We start from the raw sequence: 19,961 nt of genomic DNA, 5'->3' as shown, positions 1-19,961 counted from the left end.
GCAACGCCCCCGCGAAGCTCCTGAACTCTTCAGGAGAATTAAATCAACAATTTGAACTTTAAGCTCTCTGCTTATTGGAAGGAATGGCAGATTGGAAAGAATGGCTTGTTCAGAAATCAAATCACAAAAGGCCAGCAGGGCGAGAATGAAGAAAACGGCCCCGGGGAGCACATGTAGCTCGTAAATTAGTCACCAACGACTGGACACAATCGGACAATCTCAGGCCTTTTCTGTCCAACTGGCATGACGCAATGTCAGCAAGTATGGGCTTTTCTTCCAGAGCTTGACACGAACACGTCTACTGCCTAAGATGTATTCCTGCCGAGCTTAGGGCAGAATGAAGACCTCCTTTCCTTGGGGAACCATCTGGAGTTGTGACCTCCCCAAAACGCACTCCACACCACAAGTGGTCTGGTCCATCTTCTCAAGAAGATGACGGTCCGCAGTGTGGCTGCGGTCTGCAGGGTGCCCTTCGGCTGCCGTGAGGAAAGGAGGCCTCTGGGCAGGGCCGGGACCGCCTCGCAGGGCCACCGAACATACAGAGATACTCGGGGAAGCTCTAAGTAGGGACTCTGAGTGGCAGAGAGAGGCTGCTTCCTGTGTGGACAACACTTCTGCATGGGATAATAAATCCCTGGAGCTTAAACAAATAAAAATAGTTAATGGCCTCTTGGTCAATTAACGGTGAGTGAAATAATTCAAAGGAGGGAATAATTCATGAGTTGCAGCCCAGTGTTCAGACCATACCACCCACTGCCTTCTCAGACAGGCTGCTGCTTCTCCCCGCCCAGCCAGAGATGGCAGTGGGGGGCGGGACGAGGGGGAATGAACCTGCTTTGGGGGACGGCACTGCAGATACAGCCGGTGACACAGCATCCGAGGGAGGGAAGTCCGCATCCTTGGGATTCCCAAATGCACGTTTCACAGCCCCACGGGTCACCTGCACGCTGGACCTGCGTGGCCGCCATCTTCTACCTTAGAACTAGAACCAGGCCCCCGAAATCCAGCCTTGCGCCTGGAGAGCGGTGGGTCACAAGGACCTTGTCGGGGCCAGGGACCACAACATGGCATGCCCATCGCTGAGAAATGATTCCCCTCAAAGCTAAGCTCTATTTTAGACTAGCTAGCTAGCACTCTGATTGGTCTCTTAAGGCACTTTAGCCAAGATGATTGAAACAAAAAACTGGAAAGCGTATAGTTTAATGTCCAAAATTCTGGCACGCTGGCCACAAACGCCTTTTATTCCCCTATCCATCTTAGCCCGCTCTTGAATCTCTGCACTCTGCCGACCTCCTCACCGCTTCTCCCTACTGTCCCAGTTTCTCTGCCCCTGGTTCTTCATCTCCTTACATCACGCCTCAACCACTTCAACTGCCCCCTCCATCTGCTTGCCCCTCCCTTATGGTTACAGTCTGTGCCCAATGTCATCCCCACTTCTCATTCAAGCTTATCTTGGCTTAGGCTGCTATACATCGTAGAGAAAAAGTCTCATGTTGGTGGCAATGGCTTTAGCACAAATTCAGAGTAAATGATGGATAAAAACCTAGATTCATTTTAGGACAAGGACAAAAGGAGAAGATAGTTTTCACTGGCTCTATTTTCTTAGGGAAATAAATGGCAAGGAAAGATACTGTTGGTGGGGGTGGGGAGAAGAGGGAGACTGAGATTGGCTGGGGGAGGAGGCTAGGGAGAGGAAACTGGAAAAAGTAAGAATAATGTTTTGGGTGCGCCTGGGTGGCGCAGTCGTTAGGCATCTGCCTTCGGCTCAGGGTGTGATCCCAGAGTCCTGGGATCGAGGCCCACATCGGGCTCCTCCGCTGGGAGCCTGCCTCTTCCTCTCCCACTCCCCCTGCCTGTGTTCCCTCTCTCAGTGCTGTCTCTCTCTCTGTCAAATAAATAAATAAAATCTTAAAAAAAAAAAAAAAGAATAATGTTTTGCCATTTGATTCATTCCACTGAGAAAAAAGTTAAAGGAAATACGTCCTAATGAAAATGATCATTTCTAAGTTGGTACGAACATAAATATTTTATGGTAATTCTCTGCACTTTTTAACTTTGTTATATTTAATATTCAGCAGCCCAAATTCATAGTTAATTCTGACGCACACCCTCAGTGAGCTGCCATGACTCTAAGGGAACCCAACCTTCAAACACCTAGTTCAATGCTGCTACTGAAACGTGTCAGCATATACTTTTCAGACTTAGTAAGGACAGGAGTTTTAAACATAAACTACTCTTTAAAAACACTGAGGAAGGAAGAGTTCACAGCAGTCACAGTGGACTGGAGCGGGAACCAGCCGCGGAGAGCGGGGAAGAGTGGATGTGAGCCCTGGGGGGGTGTGCCCCCCCCAAACTACAGCAACCCCTGAATTAGGCTCCCTGCCTCCAGCTCTGCCTCCCTCCTGGCCATCCCTCTGAAAACAGTGGGAGAGAGCTTTCCAAAGCTTAAATATGAGCGGTCCCCACAGGCTCCCCATGGCCCACAGGTGACCCTCACTCTCTTGCAGGTGATCCGGGACCTTCCCGTTGGGCTCCACCAGCCTCATTCCCATCCCGTGCCTCCAAGTAATGGTGTTCTTCGTGATTCCCCAAACACCCCCATATCTCGGACGGGAAACTGTCTGCCTTCCTGAAGGCCCAGTTCTAACGGCACCCCTTCCAACAAGGCTTTCCTTATTAATCCTCCCACACTCAGAACCACCCAGTCTTTTCCCCACTGTTCCACTGCAGAGTCTCCTAGCTGCGAGACAATCTACTGGAAATCTAGTATTTCCCCAAATGCGGCCAAAAACAACAGAAAAGTTTAGTGGTCCTCAAGAACAGAGACTCTGCTTATTCCACTCTCTATGCCCAACATCTCATCTACTTGAGGGTCTAGGCCATACTGGATTCTCAATGAAAAGTTTGCTGCACTTAATCATTTCTGTGCTTCATAAAGTTCAAATCTTTGTGGAAATCTTAAACTTCCCCAAAACAAATTTTGCTATGGAAGCTAAAATTAGGGACGCCTGGGTGGCGCAGTCAGTTAAGCGTCTGCCTTCGGCTCAGGTCATGATCTCAGGGTTGTGGGATCGAGCCCCATGTCGGGCTCCCTGCTCTCTCTTTCTCTCTCAAATAAATAAAATATTTAAAGAAAAAAAAGTTAAAATTAAAGCCCACACATCTTGGGGTGATCTGGCCCACCAACAAGCACTTTGAGAACCACTTCTGCAATCAGCCGAGGCATAAAGCTGACCTTTGGAACTTGTTTTAACAGATTTTCAAGAGCTTGACTTTCATAGCTAGGATGACTCCTCTTCAACTGTGACATGAGAATGACCACTCTCTTCGTGAGTCTGCTGTCTTCAGAGGAATATGGCCGAGCACACTGCAGAGCTCACGCTGCCCTGAAAAGGCTGCAGGAACAGCGAAGAGGAAGTCACCTCCTTCTCCCTTTGCCTAAGGAGGGTGGTTTTCAAACCTTACTCAGTGGAACAGCCGAAGAGGCCACTGCTAAGGGTAAAAGAGCATGAACTTCAATTACTCATTTAGGGGTGTCCGGGTGGCACAGTCTGTTAGGTGTCTGACTCTTGGTTTCAGCTCAGGTCCTGATCTCAGGGCTATGAGATCGAGCCCTGCATCAGGCTCCCTGCTCAGCTCAGAGTTGGCCTCAGATTCTCTCCCCCTCTGCCCCTCCTGCTTGGGCTCTTTCTCTCTCTCAAATGAATAAATCTTAAGAAAAAAAAAAAAAAAGAACAGCATTTACTCATTTATATATTAAATGTTTTGACTAAGATTTCAATCTGAAATATGAGTTTGTGGCTTAAAAAAGGCTGGAAAGCAACCAGCCTCAAGAATTCCAGCACACCCTTCCCCAGGAAGGAGGGAGGGTTAGAGGCACAGGGCGCACATGGAAGCCACACCCAGCAGCGGCCCCAGGTGTGAGCAAACCACTTTTTTCAGCTCCGAGGGAGGACAGAGAGATGAAGCTTGGCTTCATTCTTCCAAGGAGGGCTACAGGCCTTTGCCCACCCCAGAGATTAGAAATCCTTGACTTGTAAGCATATGGAAAAATGCCCAGCAGCAGGCTGAGGCCAGCAGACAAGCACGGGTCCTGAAGCGGCCAGTCGACGGCCACCTTCTCTCCAGGAGGCCTTGCTACATCTTCTCAGGCAGAGCACAACATCTCTGTGAAGTCTGGATACTTCCTGCCTCCCCCACCGCCCGCCCAGAAGCTATCCTCGCTGTCTGCCGGGATGGCTTCAACCTTCTGTAGTGACTTGATCTCGTTAGTGTGGGAGGCCAAGACCACGTGGCTATCAGCCTGACCCCACAATGAACTCAGCCAGGAGGCTCATCCCTGCCTCCCACAAAGTGCTGTTAGACTCCAGAGCTGGACGGGAGAACACGGAAAACTGGCGAGATTGACCTCTCTTACGAGACCACTTCCTGGGGATGGCTGGTCCGGAAGGTTAAGGAAGGCATCGCTAACGTCAAATGCCCATGAGAGGTGAAGGCAGCAACATCTCTGCAGGCAGGCGACAGCCAGTCTCATTCTCCCGGACCGTCCTAATGTCCTCTGGGTGGTGACCCAGCAGCTCTGTGGCTAGGACCTCACTTGCCCTGAGTTACGGATGATCACCGCAGGGTGAGTCACACACGAAGCCCACACGTGGACCAAGGGCTCGAAGTTAAAAATTCACCTTGCTTCTAAAACGTGGGCGCTGAGGAAAGGTTCGGTAGCAAAAGCTGCATGCCTAGCTCCAAGGGACTCGAGTGGCGACATGGGGTGCGCCGGCGTGAGGCCTTCTGCTTGAAAACCTTCTCCCACCTCCACTGGATGCAACCCGGCCCAAGAGAGCAATGGTTTAGGATTCAGAGACTTCTGAGTTCAAATCCTGACAGTGACGTGTGCTAGGCTTGGGGGCTTTGGGCACATCAGTTCAACTCCTGGAGCCCTGGTTTCCTCCATGTTATTCCTCAACCTCTGAACAAGGGAACTGACTTGGCAGTGAGTTCAATGGAAAGAACATCCAAGAAGCTCTCTGCAGCACACTAGCTCCTGTCTTTGCATTCCCATCACCAGGCGGCGCGTCCCTGGGATTCCCTGCACGTTTGCCCTTGGCTCTTTCCGCGAACACTTATCCCACAGTGCCCTATATTTCCCATTCCCATTTCCACGGCCAGCTCTGTGAATAGGTGGTTGACTGTGAAATGCCCACCGTGATGAACACCATGCCCGGAACGCTCCATTGATATTAGCTGATGGGAAAAACAAAGGCCTCCCTTTTTCCAAGAATAATGTGGCAGGGAGGAAGGCAAGTAACGGTAAGAAGATGGAGGTGGTTCTTGGAGCTGATTGGTACCCTACTGCCCCTTTTCCGCCTCCTCCTTGGGTCTGCCCCAAAGGAGAGTGGGCCAGGGCTGACAGGAGGGGGAAAGTCACCTTTTCTTATTTTGTAAGAACAAACGCAAATACAACCATGTGTTTGTGTGTACACGTATGCATAAAGTAACGGTTAACTGTTTCCACCGAGGAAGACTCTTCAAATTCCCAAATGAGAAGAAGAGCACTTCCTGCATCCCATGGGGGTCCCTTCTGGACAGGAGAGCTTTATTCATCATGTACCAGGGCTTCTGGTCCAGGGCTGTGTGCCCTGGTGAGTCGGTAGGAACCACACGGATGGTACAGAAATAGAGCAATTCATAACATCGCAGATGGAAACACAGAACTGATGTCTGTAAACTTCTTTTGTACATCATTAATTCATTAGCGCAGAGAAACCAGAAACAGAGTCAGAACTTCAGCAAACGCTGGGGTAGTTACATCCACATAGAGAGGACGGCACCTTTGGTTAAAAAGCAGGATCTACGAAGTTATCTTAGTCTTCCATTGCTCAGCCAGTGCAGCTAAAAGCCAGCCACCATCAGCCACACGTGCGAGCGAGCCAGCATGCTGCCCACTGCAGAGGGCCACCAAATGCTCCTTCCTGGTCACTAGTCCTGTTCCACAGCCCGCCTTGTTTGCATAAAAAAAAAAAAAAGTTGGAGGACTTTGGGAAGGATCCCAGTGTTCAGCATTCGGTGCCGTGAAATCACACTCTGCTCTTTAAGTTTAGCCCCAAAACAAATTTAATTAAATTATGGGGAAAATCAGAACAGAATGACAGCAAAAAAAGGCAGGTGGGAAAGGCAACAATATGCGCTACAAATTCATTTTTATTATAAAGTAAAGCTCGTCTGTGCAAACGACAATCCCTCTGCATTTCTGAAATAGGGCATTATGGGGAAAAAAGTCACATATGTTTTACTGTAAATTTCGGAAAGGGAGAAAAATAGGGAAAACTTGCATTTTAAAAACTGTCAATGCCTCCGTTTTTGCTGTGAAACATATTTTCAGAAACTGGAAAATGAGACACACGTAAAGAACAAAGTAAACTCATGTATAAATGGAATTGCAAACATGGGTTTAATGAAGAGCTTTCCCATCTCTCTTTTTTTTTTTTTAGGGTCTCACCTCAAATTTCTTTTTAAATCACAGAACCATACACTTAAAAAACAATATTGAGCAATGTGGAAGAAATCTGGCAGAAAACACTCTCTGTGTTTAAAGAACACATGAAAAATTACATGAAAAAACACGTTTTTCGTTAAGTATTCTTTAAAATACATAAAAAGCGTAAAATAACGTCTAAATATTCTTTTAAAGTAATTTCATGATAACTACTCTGGAAGTGATTCTTACTTTATTTATTTACTATTTCTACACTAACTTTGTGTCTCTGGACTGTTTTCCCCTCTCCTAGCCCAGGGCTGTTTGGTGGACATTTGAAGGTTAAAAAAAATTCACGTTTCTGTGCTGAAAAGTTATCGAGACCAGCTCTCTGCTGCATTTGCATGGTTATTAAGGACACACAAACACACGCGCGCGCACACACACACACACACACACACTCTCTGAGCTTAATGTGAGGCTAGTACAGAAAGAGAGATTAGACACAAAGAAATGTAAACAGCTCTCACATGCGAGGAAACTAGGTTACGAGAATCCCAGCAGCAGGCATTCACCAGTCACCATGGAAAACAGGAAGTGAGATGCGTAGCAACCACAAGCCAAAAAGCAGGAAAGCGCATACCTTTAGCTTGGAATGAAAATCACGAGATTTCCTTCTGGCAAGAACCTGAATGTGACTAGACACCTGCAGGGTAGGGGAAGGGAGGAAAACAAAGGAAAAGCCTGTAACCATGGAGATGAAAAGCCCCCTACAACTGGGCAAGCCAGACGTACCTTAATGGCGGCTTGAATTTCTCGAACTTTCTTTCTTGCTAAGACCTGTATATGACTAGACACCTACATTGTTCGGGTTTATGAGGGGAAACAAAACAAAACAAAACAAAACAAAAAAAAGGAAATCAAATATAAAATCGCTACTCCTTGGGAGGGTTTTGGGGTGGGGGTGGGGGAAGGTTATTTGCATCTCAACAAAGCTCTGCAGTTAGGAATACACAGTCCCAGCCAGACACCAAGCCCCCAGCGCTGCTCTAAGCTTTTCAGACTGGGTCATCACTGCAGTGACTCAATTTCGGGATGAAAGTTAGGCGGCTCTTAGTTTTCTCACCAGGGAGAAATCACCAGCACGGGATGAGAGGGGGAGAGTGGGGTTGTTTTCTCTATGAAATTTAAAAGGTGGGGCTAGAGGTAAATGAAAATATTTATAGCTTCTCAGCATCAGGAGGGAAAATCCCTTCTTCTCAATTTAGAAGAGACGATCCATAAATTAGCACATTCTGCACAATCAAAAAGCTGAAGCTGTCGGTTATATTCTGATCTCATTAAGAGCTCTGGATTCTGTAGCAAATGTTAAAATAATACTGACATGTAAATTAGATCTCAAAGAGAAATGGAAAGACCCAGTTAGCAGAGCAATTTTTTTTTTTTGCCCTTATAAATATCTTTAATCCTTCTACTCTTTTGGATATTGACTGGGCGCCAAGTGGATTTGCATATTATTACAAAGCGAAAAGTGTGAATACAGCCAGCCAGCCATCCTGTTAGAAATCTGGGTTGAAAACCACACGATTTGCTGAACAACAAATTCACACTGGAGAGGTATCACCAACGGCTGCCTAAAACCATCCCCAGGATGCCGGGGTGTGGAAAGCCAGCCAAGCCCAGCTTCTGAAACACAACGATTCCACTGGGTAAACAAATTTGCATCTCTTTCAGCGGGACTTGGTTAAATACAGAAGAGTCCCCCACTGAAGGGGTTTGGGCACATGACCAGAGCTCGGAGACCAGCAGACACAGCTCAGGTCCGGTGCTTTTCAGCACGTTGGGAATTGGGTCCGTCTGTTTCAGAAATTAGAACCTTCCATTTAAAAGTTCAGCAACTCAGACTGAGAGGCAGTTACTTCATTTTCAAATACTCTGCTGACTATAAAAACAGGATTTAGGGTCATAAAAGAGCCTTTTATCTTTGAGTTTCAATGATTAATTTTTTTTCCAATTTGCTTTTTCTTTTTTTCCTTTTTTAAAGTACGGAGAAGCAGGAATGCCCCCTCCTCTTCACCCCTCCATCCGGCTCCTGCTTTGACTTGTTCTCACCCGAGTTTTGCTCTTGCGTGATTCTCTGACTTGCTCAGGGCCAGTGTCCACTGTTGGGGCTGGGGGGGGGGGGACATCCACTGAACAGACAATGCCCTGCCTCTGCACACTGGCAGGAGGCCCCGGCCCTCTGTGCTGACTCAGCAGCCAGGCTCCTGGCAGGGGCACATGTAAGCATTCCTGGGGAAAAGCTCTCCCCGCCATAAACACTCATGAAAACAACTCATCACAGAGCAGAGGACGGGAAGCTGCTGCTCAGTTAACGAGACCACAGTTGTGCCTGCTTTTTGGTTTGATGATAGTTTTTTAAAAATCCATGCCAGACAGATTCCGCAGAGTTCAACATTAAAAAATAATTTTGTTCTGTTAGCAACTCACCGACGAGTTTGGTTTGATATTCCCCCCTGCCTCTTTCCTTTCTCTCTTTCTCTGTTTTCCGTTAAGCACGAATTTCTCATCCGTTCCAGTTCTGAACTGGGTCAGGGGTTTGGACTGCTTTACATCAGAAGGGCCAAGGAGAGCCAGGGCCCGGACAAAGGGCAGAGCAAAACTCCTCACACTGCCTTGCACAAAGGTTTAGGCTGTAACTTCATTTCCGTCACGGCAGCTACCGACCAAAGGCCTAGCTTCAGGGGCAGCCGTTCCCTGGACACACACCACTCGGTATTAGGTTCAGGCCAAGACTCACGGCTGCTGGTGTTACTGTGTCATCGACATGATGACTCATGGGCAGCGGTTCCAGGATTTTACAATGCGAAAAATCTTCAAGTTTCACGACTTCCAAGTGTATTTGCACCTGCAGCTTCTGCGGTGTTTTACAGATGCGCAGTTTGGGAAAGAACTAGAGGTATTAAGCTACGGTCCAGGAGCAGTGCCTACACTGTCCTGCACAGTGACACTTTCCCAGATATGCGTAAGAAGCACTACGGAGACCACACAGTGAGGGGTCACTGAAATGATGAACAGTGAAAACTGAGCCAATTGAAAACACCTACGACACTGACGTCCTTACAGGGAACTCAAATTGGGGGCTCCTAGGAGCCAAAGCACAGACAGCCACTGCAGCCAAAATGCCTCGTTGGGGCCATTCGCTGACATGCACAGTGTCCAGGCCGGTGAGTTTACCTGTTTTCTGGTCCTCGTCTTGCCTGTCCTGAGTTTGATGTATCTGGCTATCAATTCATTCCTACCTGAAAGAAAGAAGAATTTACAATAAGATGGGTTACCTTAAAAAACAAACAAAAACCCAAAAAACAGCCTTGGAAAGCTAAGAATTTAGATTCAAGACTTTTGAAGCTGGAGCTGTACACTTATTAACGCTAGAAAAATAAAACAGTACAATTGCTTGCAAAAATATTTACTAGGAGAAATTTGGCATGAAAGGCATTTAATGACGAACTATGATTAGCAACTGAGGATAGAGATGTGCCTTTTTGTTTCTTTACGCGCTGGTCCCTAAAGGGGTGGTCAACCTGTCTGAGCAACAGACAGAAGGATGTGGGTGGAGCCCACAAACCTGTTTCTGTTCCCGTCTAAGCTCTCATGCCTGCTCCTCCTCACCCAGGCTTCTAGTTAGCTCCCGTTAGAGTCAGTATGGCCACTGGAGACTGAACTGCTCCCACCATACGGAGCAGACAACAGTACGAAAGCAGACAGTCCCTACAGGTAGTCGCTGTGCTAGTAACTAACTATACGTAAGATCTTGTTCATGGAAAAGAACAGCAACAACAATAACAAAAAAAGACTTAACCTCCTCAGCTTTATAACCTGCAGGGGAAAGAAAATAACTAAAAGTACACACTGAAACCTCCCGTGCCCCTCCCCCACTAGGAGGCCGAGAGGTCTCAAACAGATCATCTGACTTCGAACAACTGTACAATGTGATGGGAGACGACCCCAGAGCTGAGTGGGGAGAGGTATCACTAACAGCACATGAGTAAGAACCCGCCCGTGCAGTTAACTACGGCCCTTAACGGCAGGGCTCGCGGTAGGGTTGGTCTGTGCTGTCTTACTTCCCAGACAAGGCTGCATACCCGAGGAGGGCAAGCGCTTTCTCTTTCGCCCCGAAGCCTCCCTAGCACCCAGCACACTGCTGGGCACCCAGAAGGAACAAATGAGGAAATCACCCGGCCTCTGGTGAAAGAGAGGGACCACACCCCCCAGACCTCCCCTGGCGGAGTAAAGAACTGGCCACAGAAATGATGACCAACCTAAGTGTGTAAATCTAGTCGGAGGATTCTCAAGACGCCCTCGGCACTGCCTAGACATCGGCTCCTGTCATCATGGCTCTGTCTGCTGCCTGCTTGTGTTAGGACCACGCGGGACAGGGTCACCACTGGAAGGCAGAGGAATCATGGAATCCTGGGGCTGGCAAGTTCCTCTGGGTCATCTGCTCCCACTGCTAGAAGCCTCAATTCTTAGAAGCCTAACCAAGCACTTCTAGAATTATGGAAGCAGTCCATTTGACCTTAAAACATATTTAAGGGGGAGGGGGGAAGACTCTTATTTGGGGCTTCTTATAACTCTCATCCCCAGATTCTCCTTATTCCTCTGACAAGAACGAGGCTATGCACATGACTGACTTTCAGCTATTAATGACAGCTCTCAGGTCTTCCTGGAGTTGTACCCAAGCCAAACCTCCTCTGTTCCTCTGTTACCTGTGACAGCTTTGGAACACGACTATATCCATCCAGGGACATCCTTTGTCTAGTTTCCTTTCATAGCCTGGAGCCCAGAACTACAGTGGTGCTCCTCCTATGACAAGTCCACAGCAGAAGTTTTATCACCTCCCTCATCCTAAACACTCTACCTCTGTTAATGCAGCCTAACGCTGCATTTGATTTTGGGGAACCACAATAAACTGTGAAATGTATGTCATGTGAACTCCTAGAGGTTTTTTTCATATAGACCACACATCATATATATCCCTACCTCTGTGCCAGTCTTTTCATGCATAGTTGGTATTTTTCTGATCCAAATACAGAACCTTACATTTTTATTTCTATTGCATTTCATCCCGTGAGATTAAGCCTATCATTGCAGCCCGTCAGGATCCTGTCTGAACTTACCCTTTCACCACAGGAAAAGGACCTCTAAATTCAGGTTTAAGAACTGCTTCTCTAAGCAGTCTCTCTCAAACTTTTGAGAACTACCAATATCCCCTCTAGTGTCATTGGGGTCTACTTCTCCATCGCTCAGATGGTTGTACAGATTTTGCAATTTGTCTCAAAGGCGTGCGGACAGCAGAGCCCAGCCAGGAGTGCGTAATTACCAGAAGCCAGACCTAAATGACAATGTCTGCAGACAAGCCAAGCGTCCTCCAGCTCAGGGTCTCCCTGTGCGTCCTGTTCAGGACTGAGTGGCCAGCACAAAATAAATCCAGGGTTCTGTATGACGCGCAGTTTCATCCGAACCTTGGCCTGATGGCAAAAACATCCCCGACTCCCTACTCTTTTTCCGTGAATGGAGACGAGGTTGTGTGATGTACGTGACACAGAACCTCCACAAGGGATCTCTTAGGGCACTCTGAGATCAAGCCCCAGCACAGCCACACCTGACTGTACACACCCGGGTCCGTGCAAATGACACACACCCCTCGGAGTTAAACAACGGCAATGCAAACTCTGATTAAAGCACGGCTAAAAATGATGACGTCTACCATGGGCGCTCCCTGAGCAGCTGACTCTTGCCAAGCACCGTGTCACAGCCACCATTTCACGGAAACTTGTGACTCTAGTTCCCCGTTCTTTTTTTTTTTTTTTTTTAAGATTTTATTTATTTATTTGACAGAGATAGAGACAGCCAGCGAGAGAGGGAACACAAGCAGGGGGAGTGGGAGAGGAAGAAGCAGGCTCATAGCGGAGGAGCCTGATATGGGGCTCGATCCCACAACGCCGGGATCACGCCCTGAGCCGAAGGCAGACGCTTAACCGCTGTGCCACCCAGGCGCCCCTAGTTCCCCGTTCTTAACCTAAGTAAGATCACCTTTCCAAGCCCTGTGTTCTCTCTTCCCTACCATGACTGAAGCCACGAAGGGTACTTAACTTGAGGTTTCTGTGTTTCTTGCCTGCATAAGGAATACCGCTGATTCCGACTTTAAATTCAAATTCAACTGACTCTCGTCATCTACCTGACGGCACAGAGTTTGTTAATCACTTCATTTCATGGGAATTTTCTAATCACCGTGAGGGCAGCTCTGTACACAGAAACACTATTTGGGCTCACCTGGTTTTTAAAAATGTGTTTGTGTATGTAGGCATGTATGTGTTTATTTATTTAAGATTTTAGTTCTTTATTTGAGGAAAAAAGAGTGAGCGAGAGAGAGAGAGAAATGCATTCGAGCCAGGGGAGGAGCAGAGAAGCAGACTCCCCACTGAGCAGGGAGCCTGATGTGGGATTTGATCCCACGACCCTGGGATCATGACCTGAGCTGAAGGCAGACGCTTAACCGATTCAGCCACCCAGGCACCCTTATTCGTTTATTTAAAAAACAAATTTAAACACTATAGTTCATCCTCAACTTACATATCCTATAATTTTTTAAATCACTTTCTTGTTTGGGGGTTTTTCCTTTTTCTTTTTTTTTTTTTTTTAGATTTATGTATGTTTTTGAGAGAGCGAGCATGCGCGTGAGCAGGGAGGACGAGAGGGAGAGAAAGAATCTCAAGCAGACTCCACACTGAGTGCAGAGCCAGATTCGGGGCTCAATCTCACCACCCTGAGAGATCGTGACCTGAGCCGAAACCACGAGTCAGACGTTTAACCGACGCAGCCACCCAGGCACCTCTATAATTGCTTTCAAAGGGCCATTCATAGAATGTTTGGTCCATTTTACAAAGCAATTAAACTACATTAAACATTTAAAATTCCGTATTTAATTTAGAATATATTTAATTCTTTTAATTATTAGAATTGTTTGACCTAACTTCTAAAACCTTTCCTTAAACTCTTAGAAACCTAATAAATTATCTTAAACACTCTAACACTGCTTATGAATCTAGTAAGACTTCAACCCTCCCAAAAATCAAGTCTAAATCAATTACTTCATTGCACATTTTAATTTGGGAAAACAGGCTAACCTGCTGCATGGGCCAAATTATTTTAAATAATCACTTAAAAACATCCAATATGTGTAGATCCTCTCAGTTGAATATTAACACTATGACATTGAGTCCACTAAAATCTTCTATTTTCAATTCTAAATCTTCTCAGAACTAAAATATGCCTACCCATTATGGAAACAAGCATGACATTCCAAATGATTTAAGAATATCTTTTTGGTACCTGGGGTTGTATATATTTGGGGGAAATCAACTAGGTTCTTTTTCTTTCTTTTTTTTAAGATTTTATTTATTTATTTGACAGCGAGAGAGGGAACACAAGCAGGGGAAGTGGGAGAGGAAGAAGCCGGCTCCCAGCGGGGCAGGGAGCCCGATGCGGGGCTCGATCCCAGGACCCCGGGATCAGGCCCTGAGCCGAAGGCAGACGCTTAACGACTGAGCCACCCAGGTGCCCCTCAACTAGGTTCTGAATGGATTTTTGTCCGTGACCTTGAGAGAACATCCTGAGTCGGATTTCTATGTATTTCTACAGCATGGCTCTCCAAATGAGGTGAACCCATATAGTCCAGAGCCCTGGATATGAACTGTGGTCCTAACGTGCAGAATTCCTTTACCAAGGACTGGGAGCTTAGGGCACCAACGATCACTGATGTAACTGGCAGTTGGCCTTGGCTCTACACAGCATAGTCTTGTTTTATAGCCATGATCAGAGTGCTGAGTATTAGAACTGTTAACCCTAACTTCTCTCACTCTCTCTTCTAAGACACACAGGGGCGCCTGGATGGCTCTGTTGATTACACGTCCGAGTCTTGGTTTTGCCTCAGGTCGTGATCTCAGGGTCATGAGATCGAGCCCCACATCAGGCTCTGTATTCAATAAGGCATCAGCTTGAGATTCTCTTTCCCTCTTCCTCTGCCCCTCCCCTGCTCATGCTCTCGCTCTCTAAAATAAATAAATTTAAAAAAATCTTTAAAAAATAAAACACACACACACACACACACAGTAGTGCTTGATCCAGTAATTACAAACATGACTTTCAACAAAGGTAACCGCAAAGTTATTCATGACATTCCTAAACTCATTCTACTGTCAAGTGGGGACCATCTCCTTTGTGCCTTGCACGATGCCTGCCTGGTGCATCAGGGATATGAAGAGAAGACAGCCTGCCTGCCCACAAGGAGGTCAGTGCCCAACACAAGAGCTAAAAGAGCAAACCAGCTCTACAGGTCCCACTCCGACTACTGCCATGAAAGAGGGTCTGATAACATGCACGTGTCATCGGCCACAAGTAATCGAGAATGTCTAGAAAGCCTTCTTCCCCAAAGTACTGGAACATAATCTAGGCCTTGAAGGACTGATGGCATTTTCTCCAACATTTTATTACAAAAAATTTCAGACATACAGAAGTTTCTTTACAGAAAGAATTCCACAGTGCACACCACATACCCGGTTCCTAGATCCTACCATTCACTTTGTCTATACCCGTTTCGACACGTCCTTCCATTTCTCTACCCGTCCGGCAAGCTGTCTTATTTTAGTGTCGTTGTTGCATTCCGTGTTGCTGTGGTGGTCACAGGCACGAGGACACTCTTCCTAAGACTTCAGTATGCATATCACTAACTCAAGTGATCAGACGGACTTTGACAAGAAGAATAGAGAGGCGGGGGTGGAAGGCCATTCCAGGTGGAAAAGCAGCATTTCCTTACACATATAAGCAGGAATCTGGCACCTGCTGACCCGTAGGCTCCCGTGACCACTGCACACTTCCTTTCTGAGCCCACGAGTTTCCAGATTCTACGCTCGGCAACCTCTCCTTGGTACTTCTCTATACATACTTGGAATAGCTTATAGAGCTGAGTGGCAATGCCACACTCCACCACTAAGTGTCATTACACTACAGCTTCTCTGTGGCAGAAAAAGTCCTTTAGAAACACACACCCTCCCTGTTGCTTCTTTCCGTCTGAGGCTCTGCAGCCACAAAGACAGACAGAGCCTGACTTGCCACTTTTATACTGGGATCCTTCTCTGGGCACGGCAATCCAGCTTTTATTTCATCCTTCCTTTCTCTTAAAGAACAGAACACCGTTGAAAGTGAGCCATCACGGCTTCTCCTGCATCCCGGACGGCCATGAAATCTCCCACTAAAGGGGCGAAGGAAAGTGAGACACCAAGGGAAAGGCGTGGAGTTTGCACTGGGCTTGCCTTGCCTACACGGAAGACTGGTTAACGTTGTTGTGGCCTGGGTGTGTGATGGGATGTGGCCTCAAGGTCATGTTTGAGGCACAGCAAATGCAGGGTCTGTGGCTAGAAATTGTAGCCCAGAGACACTGGGCTTTCGCAGTGCAAGAGCCACTTTGTAATTGAATGGAGGCAGGGAGCCACAAAGAAAGAAGTAACAAATGGGACCTCCTCTTCCTGGCTGCAGCCCAGTGCAGAGGCAAACTCATGCCAGGGCAGGGCTGAGCAGCCCAGGAGCAGGGCAGGGGCTCTGGCGGATGCACGCCGGCCCTCCCTTGGCTGCAAGAGATACCTGAGGATTCCGCCTATCTTTTAACCATGTAAAGAATGAGAATCAGAAAGAAAACTCAAACTTCCCTTGGTTGCTGGAACAAAGCTGCTCTGGGTTGTAACCTTACGGTCTTCCACACACCCTCACGAGCCCTAACTCAGCTCAATGGCCCTACTAGACTACCAGAAGCTTCCCTGGTAACACCTTGAGCTTTCTGAGCTTCGGACCTGCCCGCACAACTGCTTTCATGTCCCATACGGCTCCGGCCCATTTCTGCACGTCTGGATTCTGCCCACCTTTCAAATGCCTTGTCCTTCAGAAGCCTTCTAGATGGAAGAGGCCTCGCCTTTCCCTACACACCCACAGCCTCTGACTTGGGCTGCTTTGCTGCTGGCTTATAGCCTTTCTGCCTTATACTCTATCTTTTGGGTGCATGTCCTGGCCCCAGCCAGATGCTGGAGTCACTGAGAGTAAGAACCACTGACATTCATATTTTCTGTTTCTCTTTCCCAGGCAGCTCAATGTTTGCGGAGTGAGTCACCGGCAGGGGCAGAAGAAGGGCTCCTACTTCCCTATAATCCAGTTTGACACTGGATCATCGACATGAAGTGAAAACAGAAAAGGAAAAGATGACCCAGCGAGAAGAAGCAAAGATGATGGCTTCTGCCAGGTGACAACACCGCAGGACACAGCTCTGTCCTCCAACACAGCAGCAGTGTCCAACAGAAAGAAGGGTTTAAGGAGCACTTTCTCAGCACAGTTCTCTAAGGTGGTGGCAAAATACTCTCTAGCCATCAACTCTTATTTTTTAAAAAATCAGCTGAGGTTCATCTAAAGGAAAAAATATCTTAGGCTATGAGAGCCAACACCAAAAAGCACAGGCGTAGGGGACGAAGTGGGAGCCAAGCGTCCTCAGCTAGAGAGGGGTCTACAGGTGGGGATGTTTAATGACCCTGTCCACCTGCATATATAGGGAGTTTATATCTCCGGATCCCCCCAGAGGAGGCAGTAAAGAGTATTAACTAACCTGGGAAGAGCTAATAATTCACCTTTTCTTTCACCCTGCTTGACTGTACCAGCAACAATGCGGCAGGGGGGAGGGAGGGTGTCTGCCAAAGCTGGCCAGTCACCCTCTAGTTAGACAGGGGACAACAACTACAAGACCACACGCAACATGCCAGAATCAGGAGGGCATAAAGATGCCATCTCGCCTTCAAGGAACCTACACCTGTAAGAACGGGGTCAAGTCTCCCCGTCCTTCCCCGCGCCTGCGTCACAGCCGCCACGTCCCATTTATCTGACTGCTCACATGATGAATGCCTGCCTTTCCCACTTCCGGACAGGAAGTGCCACAGGAGCATCAACCACACACCACGTTTTGCTCATCGCCGTGCACCCCCCGGGGTCAAGAACACAGCAGGGCCTCAGAAGTACATACTGATGGAATGGATGACTGAATGACAGGGATGGAGACCAAAGTGGGAGGGGGCACAAAGCTTAGACTGGGGATAACGAGGATTCACTCCCCACCCCCTGCCAAAAAAACCCAAACGTCTGAACCAACCCCAGAGCACTGGCAATGAGGAAGTCTGGACACCAGTGTCTCCGTTAATCCCCGATATAAATCATTGACCAAAAATCAGCACCCATATGGAAAATCACCAGAAAGGGCCAGACAGCCTGTTCTGGGTTATCAGGGGCTGGTACTGTGTGTTCCCTATCTAAAGGCTTACAAAATGCACTGATGGCCTTCAGCAGGTGAACGCTGGCATGTCCCTAAACGAGTCTGCAGACGTCTGCGTTCACCCAGGGGCTTATAAGGAGCAGCTTTAGAAGAAAGAATACACAGAGGAAGGCTGTGTTAACCTCTGGCTCATCGAACTTATTCCTCACATCCCTTCAAAATGCCTGGCGATAACTCAAATTCTGCTCCTCGGAGTTCCTATCAGTCAACGGCAGCTGATAACATGATCGAGTGATGGCCCCATAAAACACCGTGCACTCCTTCATCTCGGCAGGACAGCTTACCAACTGTGCGTTTGCCCTAGACGACAATACAAGGGTCAAAAGGAGACAAGCAAGTAAAGCTGTCCAATGCTTCATATGAAATACAATCCTTCTACACTGGAGATAAATTCTTTTTGTCGTCATTATTTCTAGAAGGAAAATAAATATGAATGAAGTAAGTTTTTCTAATGGCTCATTCTCTTGGAGGCAGTAAAAGATGCTGGAGAATCACCTTTTTAATTCTCTAATGCATAATTTCACTGGCCTTACTCCTTTCTGCCTCTGGTTGCTGTTCTTTCTAGTCCATCCCAGACACAGCTACCTACAAAGCACAGCTCTGGCTTAGCCACTCTACTGTCCCAAGACCTTCAACGGCCCACTGCCTGCAGGCTAAAGGTCAAACTGCTTTAGTATAGTATTCAATGTTGTCCCACCACCTGGCCCTCACGTTTTGTTTTCATGACACACCACGTCCCCACCACCTGAATCTACTTACCACCAACCAAACGCACGTGGGGCTCTCAGTTCCCCGAACTATCCTGCCATTCTAAGGTTTTGCTCATAGTTGCAATACCTCTTATGACGATCAGTCAAAATCCTTCCAGACCCAGGTCAAAGGGTATCTCCTCCATGAGCCACCCCCCCCTTAAACACGCACTAGATAGGGAACGCGAGAGTTACAAACGAATCGTTTAGGACAGCGTGGCCCTGACTGGGAAAGCAGCAGAGATTCACGCTTCTGCCCTGGGCCCACAGTGCCTCACGCCTGCATGCGTCTGGGCCCTGCCCGCATGGGGGCTTTAGTAAGACTTCCCTGCGTAACAGACAGAAGCTCCTCAAAGGTCGGGCGTCTGTCATCAGCATCTCTGTATCTCACACACTCGAGGTGTGTATGGGATTTAATGGAACCTCTGCGTCTTGCTCCCTAGACTACCTAAACAGAACTCCTACCCGCAGGCTCTCAGGCAAGCTTCCGCTCACCGTTTGGGCATTTGCCTTTTCTTTCACACCCACATCTGGTTATGTTGTTCGCCTGCATCATTAGGTTCCTGGTCGCTGTAAGAAAAACACACCCTCCTTCGCCCAGTGCCCGGGCCTAAGAGCCCATTCCTGCAGAGGGTCCCTCTACTCTAGTGCAAGGAGCTTCACAGAGTTCCCCAAGTCCCGGTCATGCTTTTCCATACCTCTGTGCCTCTGTACAGACCATATGTCCTCAAATGTCCTTTCTCTTCTCCTTTGCCTACAAACTCCTCCTCATCCCTCCAAGCCCCGATGCAAGTATTTCCTCCCTGAGTCTTCTGGGAACCAAGCAAACAGAGTTAGTCATTTTCTCCTTCGTACCCTCGTGTGCCGAGGGTATTCCCCGCTGCTCTATACCACCGTTACTCATCTGGGGGACCAGGCACCCCCACTGAGAACTGTGACTGCTCCATGGAAACAATCTACCTGCTTCTCTCTGACCGTAGATATGGCATCTATTAAGCAGGAACTCAATAAACGCTTTCGATAAAAGAAGGGATGAGTGAGCTCTCCTAGACACAGAAAAAAGGATCTAGGAAAAGGTCATAGACGGTGGTCAGCACCGACAGCACCACCCGAAACCTGGAAGCCCTTTTACAGTTAACGACTACTCAGGGACAGGCAGCACAGTTTTCCAGACCTTCGTTCTGCTCTCTTAACTTGGCACCAGTCAGACCAGCCCATGTGCCTTTCCTCCTCACCCCTTTCTACCCGCACCGACCTCCACATGCCACAGTCATATGGACCTGGTCCAAAGAAAAGTGAATCTCAACACCCATTC

At 47.7% G+C, this 19,961-nt stretch overlaps 1 protein-coding gene across 13 annotated transcripts in view; it reads right to left on the bottom strand.

Annotated features, from left to right (window-relative positions):
• The window catches only part of TEAD1 (TEA domain transcription factor 1), a 259,997-nt gene that overhangs the window by 65,604 nt on the left and 174,432 nt on the right, over positions 1–19,961 (bottom strand). For 9 of the 13 annotated variants that reach the window (XM_087855286.1, XM_045796512.2, XM_045796511.2 and 6 more), the window contains 3 exons: positions 9,710–9,774; positions 7,268–7,330; positions 7,116–7,178 (listed from right to left, as the gene is read on the bottom strand). In XM_087855286.1, the coding sequence (XP_087711412.1) occupies positions 7,116–7,178; positions 7,268–7,330; positions 9,710–9,774 (191 nt within the window). The remainder of the gene's footprint in view (positions 1–7,115; positions 7,179–7,267; positions 7,331–9,709; positions 9,775–19,961) is intronic. The other 4 variants (XM_045796506.2, XM_045796509.2, XM_045796515.2 and 1 more) reach the window with 1 other exon arrangement.

The sequence above is a fragment of the Ursus americanus genome, chromosome 24, assembly GCF_024610735.1.
Source record: "Ursus americanus isolate L20-20 chromosome 24, mUrsAme1.1.p, whole genome shotgun sequence".
NCBI lineage: Eukaryota > Metazoa > Chordata > Mammalia > Carnivora > Ursidae > Ursus > Ursus americanus.
This window is presented reverse-complemented; position numbering and strand designations above follow the sequence as displayed.